At 53.7% G+C, this 12,073-nt stretch overlaps 7 protein-coding genes across 7 annotated transcripts; 4 read left to right on the plus strand and 3 right to left on the minus strand.

The window, feature by feature from the left end:
- Nucleotides 1-251: 251 nt before the first annotated feature.
- Nucleotides 252-2,838, plus strand: J4E87_007361 (DNA replication licensing factor MCM7; the record flags this gene model as incomplete). The annotated part of the gene is made up of 4 exons (XM_049378957.1): nucleotides 252-300; nucleotides 350-728; nucleotides 775-2,692; nucleotides 2,749-2,838. The coding sequence occupies 4 exons, from the start codon at nucleotides 252-254 to the stop codon at nucleotides 2,836-2,838; spliced, it is 2,436 nt and encodes an 811-aa protein (XP_049231227.1).
- A 538-nt stretch (nucleotides 2,839-3,376) lies between these two features.
- Nucleotides 3,377-4,071, plus strand: J4E87_007362 (uncharacterized protein; the record flags this gene model as incomplete). The annotated part of the gene is made up of 2 exons (XM_049378958.1): nucleotides 3,377-3,425; nucleotides 3,509-4,071. The coding sequence occupies 2 exons, from the start codon at nucleotides 3,377-3,379 to the stop codon at nucleotides 4,069-4,071; spliced, it is 612 nt and encodes a 203-aa protein (XP_049231228.1).
- A 671-nt stretch (nucleotides 4,072-4,742) lies between these two features.
- On the plus strand, nucleotides 4,743-6,179 carry J4E87_007363 (uncharacterized protein; the record flags this gene model as incomplete). The annotated part of the gene is made up of 3 exons (XM_049378959.1): nucleotides 4,743-5,124; nucleotides 5,181-5,970; nucleotides 6,026-6,179. 3 exons carry the CDS (start codon nucleotides 4,743-4,745, stop codon nucleotides 6,177-6,179), a joined length of 1,326 nt encoding a protein of 441 aa, XP_049231229.1.
- A 153-nt stretch (nucleotides 6,180-6,332) lies between these two features.
- J4E87_007364 (uncharacterized protein) lies at nucleotides 6,333-7,409 on the minus strand (the record flags this gene model as incomplete). Its single annotated transcript, XM_049378960.1, has 2 exons — nucleotides 6,333-6,770; nucleotides 6,855-7,409. 2 exons carry the CDS (start codon nucleotides 7,407-7,409, stop codon nucleotides 6,333-6,335), a joined length of 993 nt encoding a protein of 330 aa, XP_049231230.1.
- A 484-nt stretch (nucleotides 7,410-7,893) lies between these two features.
- On the minus strand, nucleotides 7,894-9,388 carry J4E87_007365 (uncharacterized protein; the record flags this gene model as incomplete). The annotated part of the gene is made up of 3 exons (XM_049378961.1): nucleotides 7,894-8,822; nucleotides 8,873-9,097; nucleotides 9,148-9,388. The coding sequence occupies 3 exons, from the start codon at nucleotides 9,386-9,388 to the stop codon at nucleotides 7,894-7,896; spliced, it is 1,395 nt and encodes a 464-aa protein (XP_049231231.1).
- Nucleotides 9,389-9,627: 239 nt separating this feature from the next.
- On the plus strand, nucleotides 9,628-10,194 carry J4E87_007366 (uncharacterized protein; the record flags this gene model as incomplete). The annotated part of the gene is made up of 2 exons (XM_049378962.1): nucleotides 9,628-9,741; nucleotides 9,805-10,194. 2 exons carry the CDS (start codon nucleotides 9,628-9,630, stop codon nucleotides 10,192-10,194), a joined length of 504 nt encoding a protein of 167 aa, XP_049231232.1.
- A 595-nt stretch (nucleotides 10,195-10,789) lies between these two features.
- J4E87_007367 (uncharacterized protein) lies at nucleotides 10,790-12,073 on the minus strand (the record flags this gene model as incomplete). Its single annotated transcript, XM_049378963.1, has 5 exons — nucleotides 10,790-11,019; nucleotides 11,103-11,539; nucleotides 11,607-11,692; nucleotides 11,745-11,898; nucleotides 11,955-12,073. 5 exons carry the CDS (start codon nucleotides 12,071-12,073, stop codon nucleotides 10,790-10,792), a joined length of 1,026 nt encoding a protein of 341 aa, XP_049231233.1.

A 12,073-nucleotide genomic window follows, 5' to 3' on the forward strand; every position in this document is an offset into this window, starting at 1 on the left:
CGGCGAGGGTGGAGGAGTGAATGGCGGTGCTGCTGTCGGTGTCGCATGCCGCCTACCTCGAGCTCTCGACGCGGGCCGAGGTCGAGGTGCAGGGCGGCGGCGGTGCCCCAAAGCGGTGCTAGTCGCCGGGCGTGGGAACGCGGGTCGACGCGCCTCAGAGCTGCAACGCGACCAGCCCCAATTTTGCTACCGCGCATCCCTCCCCGCTGCATCAACCCTCGACGACGACCCCGACACCCACCCCAGACACCATGGCGCTCCTTACCACGAGTGCGCCCGTCAACTACGACGAGCAGGAGGGTGTGTATGCACGCGCAAAACACTGAACCCCCCAGCTAACACCCGCCAGCCGCCTTTGTTGACTTTCTCAAAAACTACAAATCAGCCTCGACCGACGCGGCCGACCAGCTCCAGGGCCTGAACATCAGCGGCAATGGCGACGAGGAGTACGACATGGTGGACGACTCGGACGACCCTGCGCCCAACGGAGCCCAGTCTCGCGCCAAGTCGAAGCTCAAGTACATGGACCAACTCCAAGACGTAGCGAACCGCGTGCGCGACGAGATCCAGATAGACCTCAACGACGTCGAGGCCTACGAGAAGGCGACCTCAGACGACGAGCACAACTACCGGCTGGTCGAGTCCATCGAGCGCAATGCACACCACTACATCGAGATCTTCTCGCGCGCAGTCGACAAGTGCCTGCCCGCACCCACCAGAGAACTAGAGTACGGCCCCGTGACATCCTGCCCAGACAGAGACTAACAGTACCAGCTTCAAGGACGATGTCCTGGACGTGATCATGACGCAGCGCTCGAAGCGCAACGAGAGACAGCAGGAGATGCAGGGAGTCGACGACAACGCACAGGCTGCGCCCGAGACCATGTTTCCTCCTGCCTTGACGAGACGATACACGCTCAACTTCAGGCCCAGGATACCGTCTGGTTCCAGCAGCCAGCGCAGCATGAAGGCGCTGGCTGTCCGCAACGTGCGAGGAGAGCACCTGGGCCATCTCATCACAGTCCGTGGTATTGCAACCAGAGTGTCGGACGTCAAGCCTGCTGTGCAGGTCAACGCCTACTCTTGCGATCGCTGCGGAAGTGAAGTTTTCCAGCCCGTGACCACCAAGCAGTTCACCCCGCTCGTCGAGTGCCCGTCCGACGACTGCAAGAGCAACAAGACCAAGGGCCAGCTCTTCCTTTCTACGCGCGCCTCCAAGTTCCTGCCTTTCCAAGAAGTCAAGATTCAGGAGATGGCGGACCAAGTACCCGTGGGTCATATTCCCCGGCAATTAACCATCCACTGCCACGGCGCGCTTGTCAGGCAGATCAACCCCGGAGATGTCATCGATTGTGCTGGTATCTTCCTCCCCACGCCCTACACTGGATTCAAGGCCATCCGGGCTGGTCTCCTTACCGACACATACCTCGAAGCACAATATGTCATGCAACACAAGAAGGCCTACGACGACATTGTGCTTGCTCAACCAACTCTCCGCAGGATGAACGAGCTTGAGAGGACTGGCCAGCTGTACGAGTACCTATCGCGATCCATCGCACCTGAGATCTTCGGTCACGTCGATGTCAAGAAGGCTCTTCTGCTCCAGCTCATTGGCGGTGTCACAAAGGAGGTCGGCGACGGCATGCGCATCCGTGGTGACATCAACGTCTGCTTGATGGGTGACCCCGGTGTGGCTAAATCCCAATTGCTCAAGTACATTACCAAAGTAGCACCTCGTGGTGTCTACACTACTGGTCGTGGTAGCAGTGGTGTTGGTCTCACCGCCGCCGTCATGCGCGACCCAGTCACCGATGAAATGGTGCTTGAGGGAGGAGCTCTCGTCTTGGCTGATAACGGCATGTGCTGTATTGACGAGTTTGACAAGATGGACGACAGCGACCGAACGGCGATCCACGAAGTCATGGAACAGCAAACCATCTCCATCAGCAAGGCTGGTATTACAACCACTCTGAATGCCCGCACATCAATCCTTGCAGCCGCCAACCCATTGTACGGCCGCTACAACCCTCGTCTCTCGCCGATTGAGAACATCAACCTCCCTGCTGCGCTTCTCTCACGTTTCGACGTCCTGTTCCTCATCCTTGATACCCCTGCGCGAGACTCTGATGAAGAGCTGGCACGTCACGTCACCCACGTGCACATGCATAACGCTCACCCTGAAGCCCCTGGCGGCATCATCTTCAGCCCGGCCGAAGTACGCCAATGGGTTGCTCGCGCGCGATCATACCGACCAACTGTGCCAAAGGAGGTTTCGGATTACATGGTTGGTGCCTATGTGCGCATGCGCCAACAGCAAAAGCGCGACGACGGCAACAAGAAGGCCTTTACCCACACCTCACCGCGTACGCTGCTTGGTGTACTCCGTCTTGCGCAGGCTCTGGCACGTCTGCGGTTCGCCGAACAAGTCATCTCGGAAGATGTAGACGAAGCTCTCCGCCTTACCGAAGTCAGCAAGGCCAGTTTGTACGCCGATGAGAACCGTGGGATTGATCACACTCCAAGCAGTAAAATCTACCACCTCATCAAGTCCATGGAGGCGAGCGGTGCTGCTGCTGTCGGCGATGGCACCAGGGGCGAGCTCGATCTTCGCAGAGTCAGGGAGAGAGTCCTGGCTAAGGGCTTCACAGCCGATCAGTTCGAGCAGGCTATTGACGAGTACTCCATGCTTGACGTAAGTGCTATCGCCCAACGTTTGAGTTTATGCACGATGCTAACGCTTTCTGACAGGTCTGGCAAACGACCGGAGAGGGCACAAGGCTTGTGTTCATCGAGGCTGGTCTGGAAGATGAGGATATGGACGCCGATAACGACTTCTAAAGCATGGGAGGGAAGCGACGGCAGAGGATGTAGATGTATCTGGTTACGGCGTACCAAGGCGTTGGATATCCGAACGACGCTTAGCGCGCGTCTATTTTGCTTGCAGCAGCTTCGCATAGAAATTCCAATGAAGCAACGATGTACAAGTTGTTCTTCCACGGCCGCCCGCCGAATGTCGCGTGAGGTCGTGGGTGGCTGTCACATGCCAAGGCAGCCGTCTGCAGGCAAGCATCATGGGGGGTGGTGAACCCTCGCGGGGTCGCTTCCGAAAAGTGGGAAAACTCACGTTTCCCAGCCCTGTTTCACTGTGCGATCTCTCACAGCCACTCGCAGTTCCTCTGATTACTTATGTGGTGAGAATTCGCTTCGAGTCTCGTCCACGGTCTTACCTTCTTAAAGAGGTTACCTCCAACTGCGAATCTCGCGACGCGGCAGAAACCAGCCAGATAAGCTTGCGCCGGCTCTCCTCTCCTCTCACTGTGATTTCTCGATCAACCGCAAACCCCAGACGAGTTCGCGCTCCCCAGAATTCTTCGCAATGGCTCCAGGCGCAGCAAACAACTTTGCGCAATTCATGGTGGTAGGACGTAAGTGCACCCCTCCATGCTGCCTCCGCCCACATCCACAACACTTGATTGCGCCCCCATTACACCTGCTGACGAACCCGCAGCAACATGTTTTTTCCTCGGCATCATGTTTGCGCAACTCCCATACGACTACAATGTCCTATGGACCATGCCCGCCGACCGATCAGCCTACTTCGACATCCTTGAATCGCACATCAAGTTCCTCTATGCCTCGCCTCCCATCGTATCGCGCATCCTCAACCTAGCCATCGGCACCGGCCTCCTCGGCTTCCTCATCAAGCTCTTCAAGCCCAACCAAGCCAACATGCTCTTCGATGGCGCATCGCTTGTACTCTACATGGCTGGTATCACCGTCTACCTGACCAACATCGTCAAGGGGTTCAGGGTCGTGACAGCGGGTATCTACGGTGACGTGAACAAGGCGGCGCCGGGTGAGATCACGGACGAAGATATGGGAGATTACATCTCGAGAGAGGACACGTTGAGGGTTTTTGCGGCTAGTAATACAATCCTGGCGCTGGTGCTCGTGGGTGTGCTGGTACTGCAAGCCGGGCAGTGGTACGCCAAGAGGGCTGAGGAGAAGGAGATCGAGGAGTTTGAACGCAAGGCTGCGGAGGCCAAGGGCGCTGGGAAGAAGAAGCAGTAGAAAACAAACTCGCTGCTCATGAGTGGGCTTTGGGGTAGCGCTTTCGCATCTCAAGGAACTCAATTTGGGTCAAGTAGGCTCTCAGCTTTTCTTCTCTTCTGTCATGTGTAGTTATCAAGAGTTGGGATCGGTTCGTGGTATACGAAACGAGTTGTGTAGGAACAATTGGGTACATAACACTCTTCGTGAGATGCACTTGTTCATGACTTAACATCTTTCAGGTTCCTCTATGTGCTTAGTATCAACCGCTATTCCCTTGATACATACGAATCCTGCCTGTCTCCACGATCGATTCAATCCTACCATCTGAACTCACCTCAAAAAGCGTCAGCGGTGTATATTCGGTTTGGTAGCGCTTTCCTGTTTGGCACAACTTAACAACAATAACAACTCTCACCTGCCTGACCTCTCTTTCTCCCCTGCCAACCTCATCTACATCCTTCACAACGACTGGCACCTCTTGTTTCGACACACCGCGACATTTCAGCTTGATTGGGGATATGTTGACCGATGGCTAGTGCTACTCACTTCACCGATTGACAGATACGCACACGGTCGCACCTTCTCACCACTCACGGGAGGACTTACGCCGAGCAAGCAAGAGGTAGTTGCGGCCACTGAACTTCATGGATTCTTCATCTACGTTACGTCAGGGGAAAGCATTACCAATCATGTCGCGGCACCAGGCTGCTTCCGCTCGCGGACGCAAACAGACCGGGCCCAGGACCAAGATGGAACACCGAGATCGAGCTGCTGCGGCCTCAACAAACGGTCTGCTCAACCGCCAATTCGCCAGCATTACGGACGTGCTCGTCAAAGCAAGTCAGCGTCGCAACGCTGAACTACAAGAGCTACAGCAGAGGCGTTCGAGGCCAGTACCCATCCCATCAACACCAAAAGCTGCACCAGAGCTTCCTGTCACCCCCGAGCCTGAGCTATCACAGGGCAGCGATTCTTGCGACGATCGTCCCGAGCTTGAAAAACCTTACAAAAGTGACGAGAACATTGCGAGCGACGAGCCAACGGCGGCTGCTTCTGTTGAAGGATCATCAGGTAAGCATTTAGGCATCAACTGATCGCTCAACTCAGCCCGACTAACCAACAAATAGACATGCAACAGACACAGGTTCACCTGCGCGGCGGCTACTTATCGGACCGTGCCGAGAATCCCAAGATGATGCTCGCGGAGCTCGATTCGTCGCTGCAACAGCGTTCAGACATTGGTAATGAGGAGAAGCTTGATGGTGGCTATGATCTATCACGAATGCTGGCAGATATGAAGCGTGACCTATTCTCGTCAAAGGATACTGTGGTTGTACGCGACAACAGTCCGAAGGCCACGGGTGCAAGCCTCAGTTTGAACAAGGAAGACGAATTGTCAGCTTTGGCCGAGCGTCTAGGCGTCGACATTGACGAAGACGATATCATGGAGAACAAGGAAGCCATGCCTGCTGAATCAGATGAAGAGAAGCAGACCCCTAACACAGACCGTTCCGATTACGAAGACGATAACCTTGAGACTCTCCGCGCGAAGATGAACGCTATGTTCTCGCCACCCTCCAACATGACCCCCGACAGCTCTCGCAGAACCGCCCAGGCCGTATCTGTTGTCGACAAGACACTAGTCTCTCCACAAGACACAACTGCGATACTCGAGCCGAAAGGCATACAACGTCCAGATATGAATGAGTCTGAGGCCAAGAAGGAGAAGGAAGACATGGTGAGGAGGGAGAACGAGAAACTCGACGCCACCATCAAGTACGTCCTGGAAGAGGAAGAGAAGTATCACGCGATCGAGGAGAAAAAAATTCTACCAAATCGTTTGATCGTCACCAATCTCGCTGCTAGCGTAGACGAGGAAGCCATCCGCATACTCTTTATCGAGTACAGATGGGACATGTAAGTCTTACACTATACACGTCAGTGAATACATGCGCTAACTAGAGTTCGCTAGTCGCAACATCACCATCCTTCCCGAACGCGAGCCGGTCAAGAGGACTAGAACGGCATATATCGACATGGACAGCAGGAAGGAGGCGATTCGTGCGTCTTATGAGGTTGGAAGCATCTACGGATTGGTTGTGAAGATCAAGTTGGCGGTGGAGTAAAGAGAGATGAAGGCTAACATGCTTGTATGTGGACTACGAGATATCGGGCAATAGTGTATCGTATCTGTGAAAATACTTTTTGAGTAACTACTCAAGAAGGAGTACACATCCGGCGTGTATCAAGCAGTACTTTTTCCATGGAAGCGTGTAGCCTCAGACTCCCTTGTCGCTCGCTAGTGCCTTCTCCAGCTCACGATCAGCGCTCAACTCCTTCTCAGCTCCCTCAATCACACCCCTCAGTCCTTTTGCACAGGCCTCCAACTGCGCCTTCTCCACCTCGTCAAGCTGAACTGGCATGGCTTTGATGATACCCTTTCGACCAACTACTGCCGGCATAGACAAGCAGCAGCCCAGCTCAGGCTGGTAGAAGGACAAGGGCCGAACGGATCGTGAGTCGAATAATATATACTTGCAGATACCAGCCGCGATATTTCCGATACCGTAGCTTGTGCAACCCTTCGCCGCGATGATCGCGCCAGCTGCTCCACGAGTGTGAGCCGATATTTGGTCCTTGAACTCTTGGGTCATCGTGTCTGGCGGAAGAGCAAGAGAAAGCGGTGTTGTGCCAATAGTAGCGCTGGACCACGCAATCTGTATCTTATATCAGCTTGTCTATCTCTCCTGTCTCGTCACCCTCTCCTCTCCCCGCAAAGGAACCAGGGAAACTGTACTCACAAACTGACTGTCCCCATGCTCCCCCAACACATAAGCATCAATACTACTCGGCGCCACCCCCGCCCTCTCACTCAGCACGCCCCTCAACCTCGCAGAATCCAAACTTGTCCCCGTCCCCAACACCTGACTCTCGGGCAAACCCGACAACCGCCTCGCAAAATACGTCAGGATATCCACTGGATTCGCCACAAGCAGCAAGATCGTGTGCGGACTAATCGGCGCCATGGCACTGAAGATGCTCTCTAGGATGTGCAGGTTACGGGATAAGAGGGATAAGCGTGATTCTCCTGGCTTCTGCTTTGCGCCGGCGGTTATGACGACGATGTCTGCTCGGCCGGCGTCGGCGTGCGTTCCGGCGCGCACGCGGACAGAGGTGCCGCCGCGGTAGGTGGCGTCGTTTAGATCGCGGACTTGGGCTTCCAGGAGCGTGGTTTTGGGGTCTACGAGGATTACCTCTGAGCAGATGGGTTGCAGGATGAGGGTGTAGGCTAGAGTGGAACCGACGTCGCCGCAGCCGAGGATGGCGATTGTGGTTTTTAGTTTGGGGGATGCCATTGCGTTGTTATGGGTTGTTGGTTCTTGTGGTTGTGTGAGTAGGTAGTTGCACTGTCGAGGTGTTTGTGTGGTGGAAGAAGTTAGGTGATGAGAGGCGCGGAATCTGAGTGAGTTGTAGGACTAACAGTGAGAGGCTGTGGAGATTCCATCGCTTGAGGATATATATACTCTACTCATTCATGTGCCTTGGAAGTCGCATGTCGTGTTACGTTGCCAAGGCCTGGGCTGCTGAGAAGTGGTGTGATCTGGGGTGGAGCTCAGCCACTCACCACCCGCCTCATCGCGCAAACACGTGTTGACAGTATCAAACTAACAATGCTTTTACGGGTCGTTTTCGTGTCACATTTTACTGTGCCAAAAATCGGATGCATAACCCCCGACGTATATACTATCTTGTGTAATCAGAACAGTTCAGTTTCAAGGTCGGCGGTCAGGAGTTCCAAGTCCAACCTCCTTCGCAGTAGTGAAGGCAGACGTGTACATATTAAGCCCACTGTTCATGCAGCTCATCCTCCAGGGGCAGTATCGTCTTTTGCAGTTCTTTCGACACCTTGTCAGCCTCCTCCCAGACACGAAGAAGGTTCCGTCCTGCGATCTTTGCAGCGTCCTCATCGCTTATGCCCTGCCTCAGCAATTCGGCGATAAGGTCAGGGAACTTAGATACGTCCTCCAACCCCTCGGGAGTGGTCTCAATACCATCATAATCCGTGCCAATCCCAACGTGATCATACCCAATCAACTCTCCAATGTGTCTGATATGACGTACCACGTGCGCTAGGGTGTTGTTCTCCGGGACGAAATCTGGGAAGGAATTTGGCGTTTTCGAAGCCTTGCAGGATACAAAGTCTGGATTAAAGTTGACCATGACGACAGAATTGCGCTGCTTGACGAGCTGAAGTATATCGTCGGGAACGTTTCGCGGATGCGGGCAGATTGCGTATGCGGAGCTGTGGCTGAAGATTGGTGGCGCGATACTGCCGTTCCAGTTTCCGTCACCTCGACCGACGAGTACGTCGCGCATGGTGTCTTGACTCACGTGCGCTAGATCTACTAGCATTCCTAGGCGGTTCATCTCCTTGACGAGGTCGCGACCTGCGGGACTGAGACCTTTCCAGTACGGTTTCGCAATGCGCGCGCTCCAGTCGGATCCCGTCTCGATTGCTGCATCGGCATACTTGTTGTGGCAGTTCCAGGTCAGAGTCGCGTATCTGACTCCAAGCTGGTAGTAAAGTCGCAGAGTAGAGACCGAGTTGCCGATTTGGTGCAACCCTTCGATAGCTGCTGGTGCGATGAAGCCACCGTTTTCAAAGGTTTTGATGGCTTCCGCGCTGTTCCGCGATGGAGTGAAGTATTTTGGGTATTGTTGCCCTAGGCGGTTGAATAGATCTAGCTGGCCGAGAGTTGCTTTCACGACTGCATACATTAGTATCGATTCAATGCTCTGTCGAGTCAGATTGCCTTACTATTGTGATATCTTTCATCAGCAAAGTTCGTCTCGTCGCCCAATGGACAGAGCCAGAAGGCACTCCAGAAGGCACCACCTTGACGTCCCTTTTCGAGGCGGGGAGTATCGACATGCTGCGCTAGTCCGCCATTCTCGAACTTGTCTGCGAAATCGCTGCCGGATTCATTGTAAATACGGTTGTTGTATTTGCCCCGGATGAAGATCATGAGATCGTTATGGCCATCTCTTGGGTAGTCAGCATGTGGACCTGCATTTCACGTCCGTACGGCTGACCAATGAGTGGGTTCTCTTGCAGTATCTTGACCGCTCTCTCTTCAACTGTCAATGGCTTTCCACATGCGTGCTTGTGGCCTGGAAAGAACGTTCGGATCTCTGTGAGCCATATGGTCGACGCGATAAGGAAGAGGACTACGAGGAAGATAACGTCATCAAACTTGCACAGGCGCCGTCTCAAGGACCGGCGCTGGATTGGCGCAAGCTTTTGGCTGGTAGGGAGGTCGCCCGCCTTCTCCATTTTCATTTTCAAAATAGGAGATGCAGGTGAAAAGAAACATGGTGCCAGGTTGAGCTGTTATCATCCAGGTAGATCGGTCTTGGCAGGAGGGCGCGGACGGATTTTAGGAGTTTGGTCCGAAACACCACGCGACGCGAACCTCAGAAACATTACAGCCACGAACGCCTCAACTTTACATCTGCCATTTTCTCCCTCGCAGCCCATAGTCCACAAATATGGCGATAATATCAGCAAACACCATGATACGCAGTATCGCACTGTTTCACCTCACACTTGCAGTCGTCCTGCTGCGGAATCCCGCCCTGATATCGAACCAAAGCGTCATTCTCCTGCTAGGAGAGTCAATGCAGCTCGTACGTACTGCAATACTTCTGCTGCTTACTCAAGTTGTGTCTGAAGTCACTAACACACCCCAGCCAACACCCCGCGACTTCAACAAGCCCTCGGCCGCAACAGCCTTCGTAGCCATTCTCTTCGCCTTCATCGGCTTCTCCGACCTGACGGCCCTCTCCCTACACGAAGACGTTTTCGACCACTTCTGGGGTCTCCAAGCACCCATGCGTCTCCTCTTCCTCTTCGGCCTCACCTCATACTGCTATGTCTTCAAAGAAGGTGGCATGTTCGCACCAAGGGGCATGGACTTCAGAATGCACGCTGGCGCTAGTCTGAACAACAGCTTCATATTCACATGGGGCTTCATGGAGGTTTCGGCGTGGTTCTGGGTGTTTACCACGTTGAGGGAAGAGAGGACGGAGAGGGCGAAGAAGGTTGCCGAAAAGGAGGCTCGCGAGAAGGATACGCTGTGAGACAGCTTTGAGGAGTCAGGCCACGTTTCAGAGATGCTTGAATTTGGATGGCACGCAACTGGTTCGCTTGCAGAGTTCAAAGCCCTGTGCGGTGGTATAGAGTAGGGGGACTGAAACTGCCATGCCACGCCTCTGGAGCCGGTAGTGACCCAAGCCGTCGGGCGAAAACAACATCTCCCTACACACAAGACGACAGCACAGCGACGGATGCTCAGCAGAAGACAACATGCCAGTTTACAAGTCGGAAACACTACTGAGCTAGTCTGCCTACTGTCAGTGGGTGCCCGCACCGAGGACAGCATACGGACATGCGAACTTGTTGCTTCGTCGGTTGTCCTTCGATTCAATCATAGCCAATTCTGGATCATCGAATGTGTGTTCAGTCAGATATGTCGCCCAAGGAAATGCAAAGCCCACCTGAATCATCGATGCTGCCATGCCCAGCTGGTCCTGCGACGTGACTGGACCGGGAAGCCCTTCCTCCAGACCCAGATGCATGCATGACAGGGATCACAGCGTCCTGCAAGGCGAGTGCATCAGTTCAACACTACTGGAAAGCGAAGCAACCTGTGCGGAAGAACTGGATTGAGCCTATCTAATACGTGTAGCAGAGCGTCCCTCCTTCTGTATTCAACAGGTCCTTGAGCGTGGCATTCCCTGCTAACAAGCCAATGTTGATGGTAAAGTCCAATGTAACGTTCTTGCCGCTGTAATCAAAAGGCGTAATGGGCCCACCGACTTGATTGAGACGCGTCTCGAGATCTTCCTGTTGCCATTCCCAAAAGATGCGGTCAATGTTGCCATGATGGAGGTAGAAGAGTGGGTCTGCCATATGTCAGCATGTTTCCTAGTGATATGTCTATGTGGCAGATGGGTATTGTCAGAAAGAACGAGAACCAGGCACTCACCACCAGGGCTCTCCGCCGCGTTTCCCATGGTACCCAGGATGCCACCGATACCAAAATGGCCACTGGCATGAATGTTGGGAGGATCAAAGCTTCGCTGCTTCTCAACTGTCCTTGCAATACTCGTATAATCCGGTTGTGCCAGGACCTCTTCGACCAGTCGTTTGTCTGCCATTCGATTGACAATCCACGGAACAAAGTCTCGTTTCAAGCAGTGTGGAGTGGGCACGTTCACTGTGAAGTGGGGAGGCGCGAATGGCCCGTTCATTACACATCCTCCACCAGTGTTGCCTGTAATGTTCAAGGGATTTTGGGCAGGAGTAGCTGCGACGGGCGAGCCGTTGCCACCAAAACCTGTGTCAGGGTTGAAAATTTCTGAATCAAACGGACGGGAGGATGATTCGTTATGCGGTTCGGCATCCAGAGACCAGTCCCAGTATCTGCGCATTGGTTAGATTGAAAGCCTTTTATGTCATGAGTGTATATTTGGACTGGCTAGCAACTTACGGTTGGCCTCCAGTATATCCGCATTCATCCCTCAGTGCCTTTTCGTAGGTTGCCGTGAAGTACCGGTGCCATAGAAGGAAGTGACCCTGAAAGTATGAGCGTGCAAGATCGAAGCTGGGCCAGAGGGGTTTGACGTACAACCCAATGGATCTGAGGCTTCTGCAGCATGTGAACAGCTTGATGATCATCGAATCGGTTTACGGCTCCTTCAATGCCGGATTTGGCCTTTGTATGTGACAAACACAGAACGGCATCGATGTAGGATTTCTTCTGTGGTTCTGACAATTGTCTCCTATACATGAAGCATCAGTCATACATCGGGTATCGTACAGCTTTCGATGATCTTACCATTCCACCCTCTTGGGTGGATTTTTGCATGAACCCAAATCAGTAGTTGCAGGTAACGCTGCAGCTGCAGACCATTGTGCCAAGCTTAACCCGACAGGGAGGAGTTCAAGAATACGCAT

This window comes from Alternaria ethzedia (genome assembly GCF_023757985.1).
Source record: "Alternaria ethzedia strain BMP 0044 chromosome Unknown scaffold_20, whole genome shotgun sequence".
Taxonomy (NCBI): Eukaryota; Fungi; Ascomycota; class Dothideomycetes; order Pleosporales; family Pleosporaceae; genus Alternaria; species Alternaria ethzedia.